The 14,148-nt window shown below is 43.5% G+C and overlaps 1 protein-coding gene across 3 annotated transcripts in view; it reads left to right on the top strand.

Moving 5' to 3' along the window:
• The first annotated feature begins 1,216 nt into the window (after nucleotides 1-1,216).
• ctdp1 (CTD (carboxy-terminal domain, RNA polymerase II, polypeptide A) phosphatase, subunit 1) overlaps nucleotides 1,217-14,148 on the top strand; it is a 54,896-nt gene continuing 41,964 nt past the window's right edge. For 2 of the 3 annotated variants that reach the window (XM_031853626.1, XM_031853628.1), the window contains exons 1-10: nucleotides 1,217-1,713; nucleotides 2,728-2,811; nucleotides 3,629-3,722; nucleotides 4,250-4,378; nucleotides 4,861-5,011; nucleotides 6,309-6,399; nucleotides 6,837-7,003; nucleotides 10,257-11,306; nucleotides 13,224-13,365; nucleotides 13,503-13,718. In XM_031853626.1, the coding sequence (XP_031709486.1) occupies nucleotides 1,406-1,713; nucleotides 2,728-2,811; nucleotides 3,629-3,722; nucleotides 4,250-4,378; nucleotides 4,861-5,011; nucleotides 6,309-6,399; nucleotides 6,837-7,003; nucleotides 10,257-11,306; nucleotides 13,224-13,365; nucleotides 13,503-13,718 (2,432 nt within the window). In that variant the 5' untranslated portion in view covers nucleotides 1,217-1,405. The remainder of the gene's footprint in view (nucleotides 1,714-2,727; nucleotides 2,812-3,628; nucleotides 3,723-4,249; nucleotides 4,379-4,860; nucleotides 5,012-6,308; nucleotides 6,400-6,836; nucleotides 7,004-10,256; nucleotides 11,307-13,223; nucleotides 13,366-13,502; nucleotides 13,719-14,148) is intronic. The other variant, XM_031853627.1, reaches the window with a different exon arrangement.

Below are 14,148 nucleotides of genomic sequence, written 5' to 3'. Positions count from 1 at the left end.
CCAAAGAGTACGGACGAGAGTGGGAGGGGGCATTCCTCCTTACTCACTTCCGGTTTCGCTTTAATCCTGTTCATTAGACATCATTGGGGTCTTTATTTTGCTCATAGGTCGAACTATTTTCTCTCAAGTCTCAAATGTGAACGTGTCTCTGTGTCCTCGTGTCCTTGTGTCCCTGTGTCCTTGTGTCCTCTGTGTCCTCCTGTCTCTGTGTCCTCATGTCCTCATGTCTCTATGTCCTCATGTCTGGGTATTCACTCGACAAATTATTGCCTCTGTCCGTTTGAAGGCGCACAACAAGTGTTTGATGAAGTTTGTTAAATATCGCGCGTGGACCCGTGAGGGCAGATAGTCATCTTGATGTTGGACTCTCTGGTAGGAGGGACCGCTACGATACGATTATACGGATTGGTTCAAAGAATGCCCTTGTGTCCTCTAATTGGTATTCATTAAGTCTCCTCCATATGCCCAGACTTCACCTAAATAAGTTAATCACTGAAAGTAGCATATAGGACACAAGAACAATTAATAATTACATGGCTGTGATGTAGGTAAAGCAACCTGTACAGTATGATATTTTTCAAACTTGCCTCACTTCGGCAGATCCTAATCCATTTAAATGCACGTTTAAACATATATTGTAGTAAATGCTGCAGTCACAGAAAAATAACTGTAAGCTGATAGTGACAAGAGACAGGTTTAGTATTATTATATTTATGTTAAATCATGTACTTATAGGTCTCTGTGGGTTCAAAAGTTCTCATCTCAAAGTTTATTAAAAGTTGTAATAAAGACAAAACAAGTAAAGAGCTACGATGGCTTGAGTGGATTTTTGTCATTTTTAACAGATCGTGTTGGGATTTATCTTTATAATAGTTTATTGTATATATTGTTGTTTTGTTGTGCCTATTTCTGTCAATTGCAACATTTAGCCCGAACGAACCGGAAACGTGGATTGGCCTTCAAAAGAAAGGTTGTAACATTGTTAACTTACACAAAAAAGAAACAGATATGTGGGCAATCCAATACCCACAAAGAAATTCTCAAAATAATTACATACATAGATACATGTTAGTTCTTAAAACGTTTCAATAAACCACAAAACGCTTGTTTTTCATTTGCGTATTTTATTTTGAATAATTAGGAAACTTTGTTGAATGGGCTACCGGAAGCTGTAGCGACCCGTAGGTCGCTGCAGTGTTGCGCTTTTCCTGTTTACGGGCGGGAAGAGCGAACATAGCTGACTGGAAGGCGACTGTGTTTAAAATCGACAGCACGTTTTAGTTTTAAATTCTCCTCAATGCTCACGGTTTGCAGATTTTAAATGATACACGGGGCATTGGATACGTTTTAAGTGGGACCGTTGCTGGAAAACTATAGGGATATATTTTTGGAGAGTGCAGAACAGATGGAGGATCCTCCTGCAGATTCTGGTGGTGGTGGAGGTGGTGGTGGAGGAGCGGAGGGCCCCACGGTGCAGGTGGCAGATATCTGCTGGCCGAAGGGGGCTCTCCCTCTGCGGCTCCTGGAGTGGAAAGTCAAACCCGGGTCTCTGGTGAACCTGGACTCCGTGCTCGCTCTCTGCGCTCCCATACCCCCGGAGGAGAAGAAGAAGGGGGCACAGGCGGCCAGGCTGCCAGAGAGAAAGGTGAAGTCGGACCGTGCTGGAGTAGTCAAGGAGCTATGCTGTCAACTTGGGCAAGTCATACCTCCCGGGTAAGTCAGTCTGTTGAGAGGCTGCAGGTCCAACATGTCTGTTGTAGTGACCACCTGTAGTGTGACGCTAGCTAGCTAACGAGCTAACATTGCTATGCGTGCTAAGTAACGTTAGCTTGTTTGCTAGCAGTACCAGCATCAAGTCAGTCAACATAAACAAGCAAACGTTTTGCCAAAACTTTCAAAATAAATTAGTGTTGTTTTTAGATAGTTTGTCTCTGCACATTTCTAGTCGTTGCAGTTATAGTGGGCATGAAAACCAGCTGTAAGTAAACATTACATGCGGTCTTATTTGTCAGTTTGATAAAATCGCAATCACGCTTACAGCCAAAACATGTATACGCTTTTATTTTGAAGGCGTAATCACGTGAAGAAGTACGACGGGTAGTTTGACAGGTAGAGGACTGGCGCGAGGCAGCTGCTGTCCCATGTAGTTTGAACTGAATACCAGCATATGTACTATTCAGCATACCTTTTAAACATTCATCTGATATCAATTAACATTTTATATCTCTTGATTCAAAACTTTTGATGTCACGCCTGTGTAAAAAATAAGTGTTGCCTTCAGGTGCCCCTTGTAAATTTCTACTCCTGGCTGTGAAAGTCCCTGCTGCTTGTACAGTATAATAATAGTGTATAATATGTATAGTAAAATGAAAACAGTGTCAAAAGTGCCTGTCTGTGGTGTCTTAATTACAAAGCAAAGCAACTGTGTGCCAAGCTCTTCATTATTGTAAATTTGGACATTATTAGTTGACTTGATTTACAACTTGTTCTCAAAGTAAAATCATTTCCCTGTCACTCAAAGCAAATCGTTAACTTATAGTTTTAAGGCTCACGGCTAATCTATGATAAATCTAATCTAATAAACTGAATTTACACCAAGGCCTTTCATGCCATGAAGCAAATGTTCATATACTGAGAATCCTGCCAACAGACGGGACTATGGAATGCACTATCACTGGTTTATTGTAAAGTACGTATTTACACTAACATTTGTTGTCTTTTGTTCAGGGGTGTCGTCGTCCGAATAGAAGAATGCAGCCATCCAATAGTAATGAAGGGTTTATGTGCCGAGTGTGGCCAGGACCTGACTCAGTAAGGAAATCCAAAAACACAGCCACTTTTATTTTAATACCGAAACAGAAATATCTTTTCAATTTCATGTTCAATGTTCAGATAATATATGTTTTGCTCACACTATGACCCTCACAATGCACAGACCTGATTGCAAAAACATCTCTACCAAAAGAATGTAACATTTAATGCTTACATTTTCACACACGTCAGCTGACATTCAATTTTGAGCTGATTAATAATTGATCTTTTTAAGGATGTTATGTTCCTGTGCATCCAAACTAACTGTCTGTATCTGACCCAAAGTATTCGTGGTGGCTTCTGTATTATTTGATACCATCAGGTGGCACCAGAGATCACACAGAGAGAGTTGAATACAACTGAGGTCATAAATCAAGTGCTCCCACTCTGCTCTCTCCTGCTGTCCGTTAGATAAAGACGTAAACATGTGCAGCTGTCGCTTAGAGTCTGAGAGAAGCTGCATTTGTTGTTGTTGTTTTTATTGATGAAAAGAGCCAGTAGGCTGTTGACTGTGAGGGAAAAGTTGTTTTTGAACGTTTGCATTATACATTACACATGATGAGAATAACAGTGAAATATTTTACAGCAGGGATGACATGTTTTATATATTAATAGACAAACAATCAACCAAAACCACTTGCTAACTGTGCTCGCTGCTCTTAAATTGTTTGTGGAAGCCCCTATTCTATTCAGTCTCAATATGTTCAAGGACCTGAGAGATACTCAGACCACAAAATCCATCACACCCACTCTTTCTTCTTCTTCTTCTTCTTCTTCTTCTTCTTCTTCTTCTTCTTCTTCTTCTTCTTCTTCTCAGGCTGCAGGGCACGAATGGGAACCAGCAAACTCCCATCTCCACGGCAACCGTCTCCATGGTGCACAGTGTACCCGAGCTGATGGTCAGCTCGGAGGTGAGTCATGTGATGGAGATGCATATATACATCAAATGATTACACATTTCCTGGTGAATTTCAAGAATTTCCTGGTGAATTTCCTGGTGGAAAGTCTTGTTACAGTATTCAGAACACGCAACTGTCAGCTGAAACAAACGATAACAACATAGTCATGGATGAGAGTCTGTTCAAGTCTCAGTTTGTATCGATGTCAAGTTTAAAATATGCAGTTAATACGTCAACAAACACCTGAACATATTGTACCATATCTAAGGTGGATGTGTAGGATTGCTCATTATCTCGTTAACCCCTATGCTCCAGGACTAGTTCCATTTAACTAAATACAAATGTTTAGGCAATTACATGCAGCTTGCTACCCAGACCAGGTCACACACGCGCACACACACACACACACGCGTTCACCACAAAGCTTAAAAAGATCAACAGATGGAAGCTGAAACAATGCGTGACATTCTGGTAACACACGCTTTGTTAATAGTGGTGTGGTGGTTGCTCATTCATTGTCTTCAATCACTCCCAAAAAGCAAGCAGAACAGCTGGGCAGAGAAGACCAGCAGAGACTCCACCGGAACAAGAAGCTGGTCCTGATGGTGGATCTGGACCAGACGCTGATCCACACCACTGAACAGCACTGCCAGCGTATGTCCAATAAGGTATTCCTCAGTCACGCCGCTCTTCTGTACTGTCTTCACTGTGATGGAGAGGGCACAGAGGCTCGACCTTTATGCTCCTAACTTTGTAAAATATAAAGTTCTATTTATTTCATTCATGTTTCATGTGAACAACTGGGTGCAACAATGTAAACGCCTTCCAGGAGAGTCGATGTCGTCCCCGTATTTAAAGTTTTGTGTCGTTCCCTGTCTATGACAAAACATAAAGATTTTGGTTTCAAGAGCTACATCACTTTAATGGCAAAGCCTCAATAGAAATGAATGTCATGCTGTAAATTGCACGCTTTTGGGTCACTCTCCATTTATCATTTATCAACAAGACTACTACTTTGTGTTGACAGTTTTCAGCCTGTCAGCAGTATTTTAACCGAAGTTTGTATTCAAAATCTTCCTTTTAAGAGCAGACGTTGAGGCATTGCGTCATAGTTAACACTTTGTTTTGTTTTTTTTTATATTCCCTTCAGGGTATTTTCCACTTCCAGCTCGGGCGAGGAGAGCCGATGCTCCACACACGACTGCGCCCACACTGCAAGGCTTTCCTGGAAAAAATTGCCAAACTCTATGAGTTGCACGTCTTCACGTTCGGGAGCCGCCTTTATGCACACACCATTGCTGGTAATGGACTCTTTTTCTTTTACATTTTAACGAACATTGTCAGCGCCGGTTACATGAATCCACAGTTTCATTGGTATGGAAATGTGACAGTTTGGTCTTTTACTTGTACTGCCCTTCGCTGTCCATAAGAGGGAAGTGTCCGCTCATGTTTTGAGCTGACTTTATGCTGGATCACTGTTGGGCATCTAAAGTCTCTGTGTGTCATCTGCAAGCACTTTGAACCACTTTAAAATGTAGCAGTGGTGCTGCTCTTTAAAATGCATGTTAACACTTTGGCTGGTAACAAGGTACGCAAGACAACCTGTCCTATTCCTAGTCTGTTCTAGTTTTAGCAGCATATATCTGGCAGCTGACTAATGTTGGTTTCCTTCTAGATGAAAATATTCCGGTTTATGATTTAAGGCTGGATTATATTGTAGTGAAGGTAGTTTGTTTATATGCTGTCTTTTTGGTATTCAGGGTGCACTCCTTCACTCCTTAACTGTATTTAATAGAAGCAGCCTTGGCCCAGCACTGTTCTGCCTCCACATAATGAATGTTTAATGCATTTTGAATTGGATTGCACGACTGGCATTGTTCAGGCCAGTTTTCCAGCTGTTGACAACTTCTTTTGCGATTATAGACCAGGCTGTTCTAAAAATGGGCAACGGGGTGGAGTTGAGTCGGGCCACCTTTCACTCGGAAGTGCCCTCATTCGTGCCTATATTTGAGCCTTAATATGATTTCAATAGGTTTTGAACAGTTATATTAAATACCACATCCTGTACAGTTGTCCTGAACAGAGGAATTAGCTTTTGAGACTAAACCGGTTCTTTGTACCAGGCTGTAAACATGTTTAAATAAAGCATTTTAACATGGGGCTCGATGGGGATTGACTCGCTTTTGGTGCCAGCCTCGAGTTGCCATTTCTCAGCTCTTCCCCGTTGGCTTCATTTCTCAGCGCTGACGGTTGCTGCTTGGGTTAAAGGAGCTGCAGGTCTCTATCCACAGCCGAGGCCGAATCAGTCTGCGTGCTTCTTTAGACACGGCGATGAAAAGCCTGAGAATGTTTTCGATGCTGGGGGAAAGGTAGTGGCAAAGTTAACACGGGAGGGAAGGCTTTTCTCTTCATGAGAGGGTGGTTTTGTTAATGTGTCGTGGAAATAAAACAGCATGTTTTGTTGCAGGCGCTGTAGAATTTGTATCTTTGCAATAGAAATGAAATACCCACTGTGACCTTGGAGAGGAAGATTGCAGATACCGTTGAATGTGCACTCACCTTTTCTTCATATCGCCCCTCAATCTTCCCTTTTTTTAGGCTTTCTGGATCCTGAAAAGAAGCTGTTCTCTCATCGGATCCTTTCCAGAGATGAATGCATCGACCCTTTCTCCAAGACGGGGAATCTTAGGTACTAAATGAATTTGCTGTGTCATCTGTTAAAGCACAAAGAGGCTCTAAAGCTCACAGCATGTCTCGTTCGGTGACGATGGAACAGTTGGTGGATGATCCACACCGCTTGTTGGCAGCAGTGACTTTATCCAAATTGTTTCCTCGCTTCTGTAATCGTTATCGTGGACATTCTGTCCATATTGTCAGTGATTGTTGCCGAGCACAAAGAGTAGAGATCTATTATTCTCTCTCAGTGTTGCTGCCTGCAGAACTGCTGTCTATGACATCTTGCAAATAAAATAACGAAAAATGGTGCCGATGGTGTAAGAAATATTGAAGTGGCTCTTATTTTGATTCATAGCTAAACACAGTCTCGGTCACTACAGCCACAGAGCGTTAAATAACCGCCTCGCCGTGTTCATCTGGATTCAGTTTGTGCTGTGATCTTCCTGACAGGAATCTGTTCCCGTGTGGCGACTCCATGGTCTCCATAATCGACGACCGAGAGGACGTGTGGAAGTTTGCGCCTAACCTCATCACCGTGAAGAAATACATCTACTTCCAGGGCACGGGGGACATCAACGCTCCGCCCGGATCACGGGAAGCTCAGATGGCAAAGAAAGGTACAGTGTTCACTCGTCTTTGAGTGCTTTCACACCTGTAGTGAGGTTCATTTGGTCCGGGAACAAGGGGAATAAAATATATGCTTCAATGCATTTTAGTTCTGGTCCGGTTCCTGTTCACACTGCCTCTTTGGTTTTTCTTCTTTTAAACAAACCCAGAGGAGCAAACATGAAGCTACACAGACTTGCGGATAACTTTTTAAACTACTTTTGGCAAATGTCATCTTGCAAATGAATTCCATTGGCTGACAGAAGTTTGTGCAGCACTTCAATGCTTCTGATCTCTGTATTTATGTTCTTTGGTGTCACAAAAAGCTAATGAAGAAATAACTCGTCATAAGCATCATTAATATTATTAGACTGCAAATCGACCGTGTGTCATGATGACTAACGGGGGGAGAGAGGCAGAACTGTACAAAAGTGTGCATGAGGCGTCTACACAGGCGTTGAGGCGTTCTAATGGACTTAATGAACTGACAAAGTAGTCTGATGCAAGCACAGCAGTTTTAACTGCATCCTTTCAGATCCGTTCGGTTGTTGGTCTTCGCCACGATTTCGATTGACGGCTTTCACATCGTTAAAGTGGACCACACGGGTTCGCAACCTTTTGAAAACATGATGCATTTGTTGAAAGTCCCTTTGAGGACAAAGTTTCTGACGGTTTATGCAACACTGAGTAGAACCAGTACTTCCAGTACTATGCACACTTCCCTGTGAGAGGCACTTTTAGCTGAAGTTAACAAGCAAGTCGGTCCAGTGGCTTCGCTGATCTCTTATGCTGAACGTTACAGAGGCACAGAGTTTACTTTATCTCACTGACATTGAGACATTGCAATAGGAAGAGGGATTCTGAGGACACTGTTGGAAGATTCAATGCAATTTATGAAGTTTTAATTGGTGATGCATTGGGGCCTTGTTTATTGCCTCAGTGCTGTTAAAAATTTGATTTGGAGAACACTCATAATTTAAGTCCCACTTGGATATCGGATATTATTTATTTCGATTGTGATGTAAAATATCCTTATTAATGTTAGCTACCATGTGAGTGAATATGGCCTGAATATCTGGTTGACGCTTCGGATTTCTTTTGGACATTTATGTATGTACAAATTATATATTATATAAATTAGGGATCTTAGTAATTAACTCTTAACTGACAATAATAATTAAAGAAACGGTTAAAAGAAATATTGAAAATTTAAGAACGCTGAAAGGAGAATAGCTGGACCACCTTAAAGTCTGTGTGAGTCTGAGCTGGATTTGTTGCTAATTTCGGGGCTAACCCTCTTAACTTAAACCAGCTGGTGGCAAACATGATACAAGAGCTTGTCTTTGGTCCTAAAGAGTTGTAGCATTCATAAACTGTGTACTCCTACTGCGCTGCCGAGTTCACAGGTGTAACGTTACTACAACGCTAAACTATATGGTGCGGTGCACACTTACTGGGAAAGTGGCTGCATGTTTCCAGGACGGTGCACACGACACTGTAACGCCCACACTGCAGCTGCTGGTAAATGATGGATTTAACGTGTTAGTGCATCGGCTTGTGAGGCTCTTCAACCACAGCACTCCTGCATGCAAGGCAGTGGCACTAATCGCAGTCTTCCTGAGTTTACATGATGAGCCTCCACACCTCTATCCACCAAACTCCTCCTGAATCACACGTACCTGTCGATAAACACGGACAGACCTTTCCCCTCTGTACGTCCCTCTGCGCTGAACTCACAGTGTGATTCTCTTCATTATCATCGCAGGAAACGAGCCGCTTGGAGCCAGCCAGTGTGTCTTCGTGGGGACTTTTGTAGGAGCCCTTCATTTACACCCACTCTCAGGCTGTTACATCAGTAACTGATAACTCGTGGTTGTACTCATCCCATGTAACAACAATCTGCCTGGCTCAGCAATGTTGTTGATGCACTGAAAAGAGACTGGAGGGTTGGTCATGTGGTTAAAACACCAGCTTCAATTTGCCCAAAGCTGATTTTGTCCAATGCAAATACAAACTGCTGGAATATGACGTGTTTTACCTCTCTCGCTGCTTTGTAAGTCAAATAGTTTAAGTTAACATGTTCTAGTAATCTCTGTCGCATGACCAACACATTTACATAAAGGATTTGACTAAATCAGCAATTCTCTTGATGACAGCTACTGTATTTTTTTTTTACTGTATTTGTATTTCTAAAACAAATACATTATGAAATAAAAAACAGTCTCCATTGGGGTGTGGAGTTTGTAAATTAAGACATAATATACATTTTGAAGTAATTAATGATTTTTGTTCAGGAAGTGAAGCATCTTTCAAAACAAAGCAGGATTAGGAAGGCGCTTCATTCTAAAAAAGCTTATTTTATAAATGCATTATTGAAGTATTTTATTTTGTGGCCACACTAGTGCAGCACAAGAGGCTGTAAACACAATATTGACTTATGAAAAGTTGAGGGCAGCGAGTGAATCAAAACTGTGTCCACTGGCCCCTATCTGCTCTTGTGTGTCCTGCCTCCTCAGATTATCTAGCTACCCTCTCCTGTCCATCCAGCCCTGTGGTACCAAATGATATAGCACACTTATTATCACTGATGGAAGTGTCTGTTATGCAGACTTAACTGTTTCTATCGCATCTATAAATGAGAGGATACTCCAAAAAAGCAGTTTTTTTCAGGTTTGCCTGTCTCAGTACCAGTGTCTTGTGGATGACTCTGTTGTCGACAGGCTGCCACTTGAGAGTTTTATTTCACGCTCAAATAGAGTCACTTGCACTGGAGTGACTCCGTGTACCCAGAGGACTCTACAGCAAGAGTCGTCTGCCAAACACGGGCAGCCAGAGCAGCTCAAATCTGAGTTGTTACTTTGGTAGAATGCACTCGAGTGAAATGTTAGGAAGGTTATCATGAAGAGGGCTCTAATCACAAGCTCACAGACCTCCCCGAATGCATTAGTGCCAAGCACATGATAAAAAGGGCCACAACGGTCACTGCTAGTGAGGTTTTATTGTGTCAAATGGTTTATGAAATCTAAACCAAACTGTGCTGCACACTTCATGTCAGGTCGTTTAAAAGATCCCGATGTAAAATGACTTAATTGTCTCCAGAATCCAGGTTTATGGTGTCTGCTGCTTCTGTTTTTCTTTGCACTAGAACTGAGCTACCATGCTGTACCAAACAATTACCATTTACTGGTGAAGTATCTTGTATCTGCAGCTGTCCATACTTCTACCTCACCTATTGGTTTGCGTGATTGCTTTGTCTTGTTCCAGCAGGAGGCCCGTCGAGTCGACCAGCAGAGAGCACAGAACCGGTAGTGACGCCGAACGCCGATGAGCAAAATAATGGCCCCAGGAAAAAGGCGAAAGACCCCAGCTTTTCTGGGAAGGAGGAGTCCACGACATCTCCGTCTTCTCAGGGAGTACCAGCGAATGAACGGACGCACCCCACAGGGGCCGTGGAGGATGAATCGGGACAAGGTAAAGGGTCAGAGACCGAGGCGGAGTCTGGGGCGCCGTCGAGGGAAACTCAGGTGGGCGACGGTAAGAATGTTAAGGAAGAAGATAGCAACAGGACACTGGTGACACAAGAGGCGCAGGATGGTGCAAACTCCTCGGCACCGAGCCACGAGCCCAACAACCTCGACTTTGATCTTTCTAGTGACAGTGACAATGACTCCATTACAGAAAAGCCTCCCTCATCAGAGAGCGATAGTGAAGCCAAGTCGTGCCGGGCAAAGAAATCGGGGCAGGAAGGAGTCGCACCTGGCGATGGGGAAGGGGACAGCAAATGCCGGGGTGAAGGGGAAACCAGCGCTGACACAGCAGAACCGTCAGAAGTTCTCCTCCCAGACCCCGAGCTGGGAAACGGCTGCTCAGACCGGAGAGAGCCAGAAACGGAGTCGCAGAATAGCGAACAATCCGGGGTCACCATGGGGGAGGAGCTGCTGGACCAGAGCATGGAGGAGGAGGAAGAGGAGGAGGATGAGGAGGATGAAGCCGATATCGACCAGGATGATCACCTGATCTACCTGGAGGAAGTGCTGGAAAGGATCCACGCCGAGTACTACGCACGCTACGAGGCCTACCTGAGGAAGGAGGCTCCCGAGACGCCAGACATGCGCAAGATTTCACCGGAGCTGAAAAGCAAGACGCTGGCGGGCACCACGATAGTGTTCAGCGGCCTGTACCCGACCAACTACCCCATGGAGAGGACCCGCGAGTACTACCACGCCAAAGCACTGGGGGCCAAGATCGGCAAGCATCTGGTTCTTAACTCCCAAGATGCCGATCAGACAACGCATCTCATCGCAGCAAGAGCCGGTACGTAGAAATGTATGTATGCTGTTAAACATACATGCAGTAGTAGCATTATCTGTTCTATTTGATAATGAATTGGTCTTTTCAAGGTATTATTCTCAAACATAGTTTTATAAAATCTGTTTTAAACACAAGTTCCTTTCAGAGCCCGACTGATGGATTTTGAGGACTTTTCAGAGTCACCTTTAGTACTTCTTTCTGACCGGAGTATTTTCATTTTTGTTCCTTTTACTGAACATAGTTGAGGGTTTTTTTTAATAGCCGTTTGCTGGAACTTTTTTGTAATTAATGCAAGTTATGGTTTGCTAATGAGGCTAGAATTCAAGAAGGGTCATGTTAGGATTGTTTAAATGTCAGATATACTGACATATTGGCAGGTTTGTGTGTCTCAGTCCTTGTTAAAATAAGCAGAGATAATTGAGATGGAATACACTGTCATAAGGTCAGCCATTCCAGTAGTGATTGCATTTCACTTTCTTGGAGTCAAGAAAAAGTCATAATCTATTAATAAGAGAAGTCACAGGCCTGTTTAAAGGTGAAGGCTCTATCTGTCTCTGTGCCTCTCACCCGTGGGCATGTTTGGAAGTTCTCCTGCTCACTGGTGGCCAACAATGAATGAATGCAGCTTTAAATAATAACGCTCACAATATATTTACGCAGAGTTCCTTGAGGCTGCTGCGTCTCTGTAATTAGACCCGCTTGATTGACGGAAGCACAGCTCACTGCATTTCTGACATTCGATTACCATTTGAAGGCTGGAGGCTGTTTGTGTTTCTCTCCCCCATGGGTGTAATCTGCGGAGGCTAGTTTTGCATTTTCAGGCTAAGATTATGCAGAAGTGATGTACTGACTTGATAGACAAACCTGTTTGTTGCAAAATGTCCTGTTTTGCTGTTTTGATATGGTACGGATGACGTTGTTTTAAGCGCTGCAGTCATACTCCTTCTGGTAGTTCGCAAGTTACAATCAATACAACTGAGGACTCATCCCCATGACACTGAAAATGTCAAAGCGGCTTCTCGCCTGCGATTCTGTCTGAAGAGCAGCAGAAAGCGGATTCACGCCGGTATTGCTACCAAATCCAGTTTACCTTCTGCAAAACAAGCACATGAGGTGGCCCCGTTGCCTCGGCTCTTTGCTGTGAGCAGCACTCGGCAATCACTCGTCTTGTGCGTCAGACGGAGAGAAAAATCAGCCGCAGATGGAAGCGGGGTCAATACGAGCAGTAGGTCGGTTAATGTGGAAGGAGCTGCTGAGAAGCAGCACGTTTGACACATATTTCTCTTAAAAACTCTCCGATTTATATGTTCGCTTTGCTGTTATATCTTTCACAATGTATTCATACGATGAGTTGTTACAGATGTAAGAAGGCTTTTTTAAAAAGCTGCTGCCTTGAATTTAGGTGGTGGACGATATGGCTTTTAAATGATTTCATATTTCAGGGTGTACAGTTAGTGTTACTGCTATTATTACTGCACAATACTATAGCGTTGATAGAGAATGGCAGGTACATTTTTTTTTTTTTCATCTACCAGCCAGATTGGCCGGTAAGACAAAAGGTTAATTTTGGACCGTGTATGTAATCGTGTAAAAACAACCTTGTTTCAATTCATTCAATTTAGTGCCTTTGTCTCAAACATCAATGAGACTCATTCAAGCAGAAACACTACTCTCTGTGGATTTAACCAAACACGACACGGCTCTCTGGATTCCTAAGAACACTATTGAGTTGGCTGAAAAGTGAAAAGAAAGTGACTCCAAAAGAGACGTTTTCCTTGTTATCTTTCCAATAATATTGACCGGGCAATTATTTTGTGTGTGTGTGTGTGTGTGTGTATATGTGTGTGTGTGTGTTGTTTTGGTAATTGATTGTCAGGTCGAAACCTGTTCTCATTTTCCTCTTTCCTTCCTGTCACCCAGGCACCGAGAAGGTCCGTCAGGCTCAAGGCTGCAAGCACCTCTATGTTGTGAACCCCGACTGGCTGTGGAGCTGTCTGGAGCGCTGGGAGAGGGTGGAGGAGCAGCTGTACCCGCTGAAGGAGGACTGCTCCAAGATGCCACGGTAAAGGACTCAAAATGAGCCTGTGGTCTTACAGACCACTTCAAACCCAGTACACATGAACTGATGACCTGGAAAATACTTCAATAATGCATCAAAATCTGATATATATATTTTTTTTTTCTTCTTGTCTGTTCAAGGAGCAACAGTCCGGCAGCATTCCCTGACATTCAGGGTTCCCTGCAGGCGCACGTTTTCCACCCGGCTCCCATCCACCACAGACCTCTGCCTCCAGCCCCTGAGGTTCGAACCTACGACCCCGTCACGGGTAAGCTGATCCGCAGGGGCCCTCAGGTGCCACGGCCGCCGTCCTACCTCCAGGCCCCGGGGCCTCACGGAGATCAGTCTTGTCTCAGGTAAGGAACAGAAGTGGAACCGTGCAATAAAATTATAAGATACCGATATACAACTTTCTTTTTCGGCAGGCAAACCGCAGGATTTTTTGAAATAATGACACCATTTTCAGTTTGATAGTAAATGCTCACGTCTTTCAAACTTCGCTTGTAGTCTTCAAGCCCGAGCTGAGATGACCCGGATGACATAACGGAGCTCCTCTGGAGCCACATAAGACGTTACACAACAGTCTTCACAGGCGGAGGGGTGCTCCTCAGTAGTGTTGTCACGATACTTGACACAACATTGAGGGCACGCAATTTTAGATCCTTATTAAAAGATAAATAGCAGCGTGTTTGTCAACTCGCTGTCGCAGGGAAGAGAGAACAGAAAGTGCAGCTGGTTCCCGTGTGTGTGTGTGTGTGTGTGTGTGTGTGTGTGTGTGTGTGTGTG

This window comes from Anarrhichthys ocellatus, unplaced genomic scaffold, assembly GCF_004355925.1.
Source record: "Anarrhichthys ocellatus isolate YVR2014 unplaced genomic scaffold, GSC_Weel_1.0 scaffold14, whole genome shotgun sequence".
NCBI classification, from domain to species: domain Eukaryota; kingdom Metazoa; phylum Chordata; class Actinopteri; order Perciformes; family Anarhichadidae; genus Anarrhichthys; species Anarrhichthys ocellatus.
This window is presented reverse-complemented; position numbering and strand designations above follow the sequence as displayed.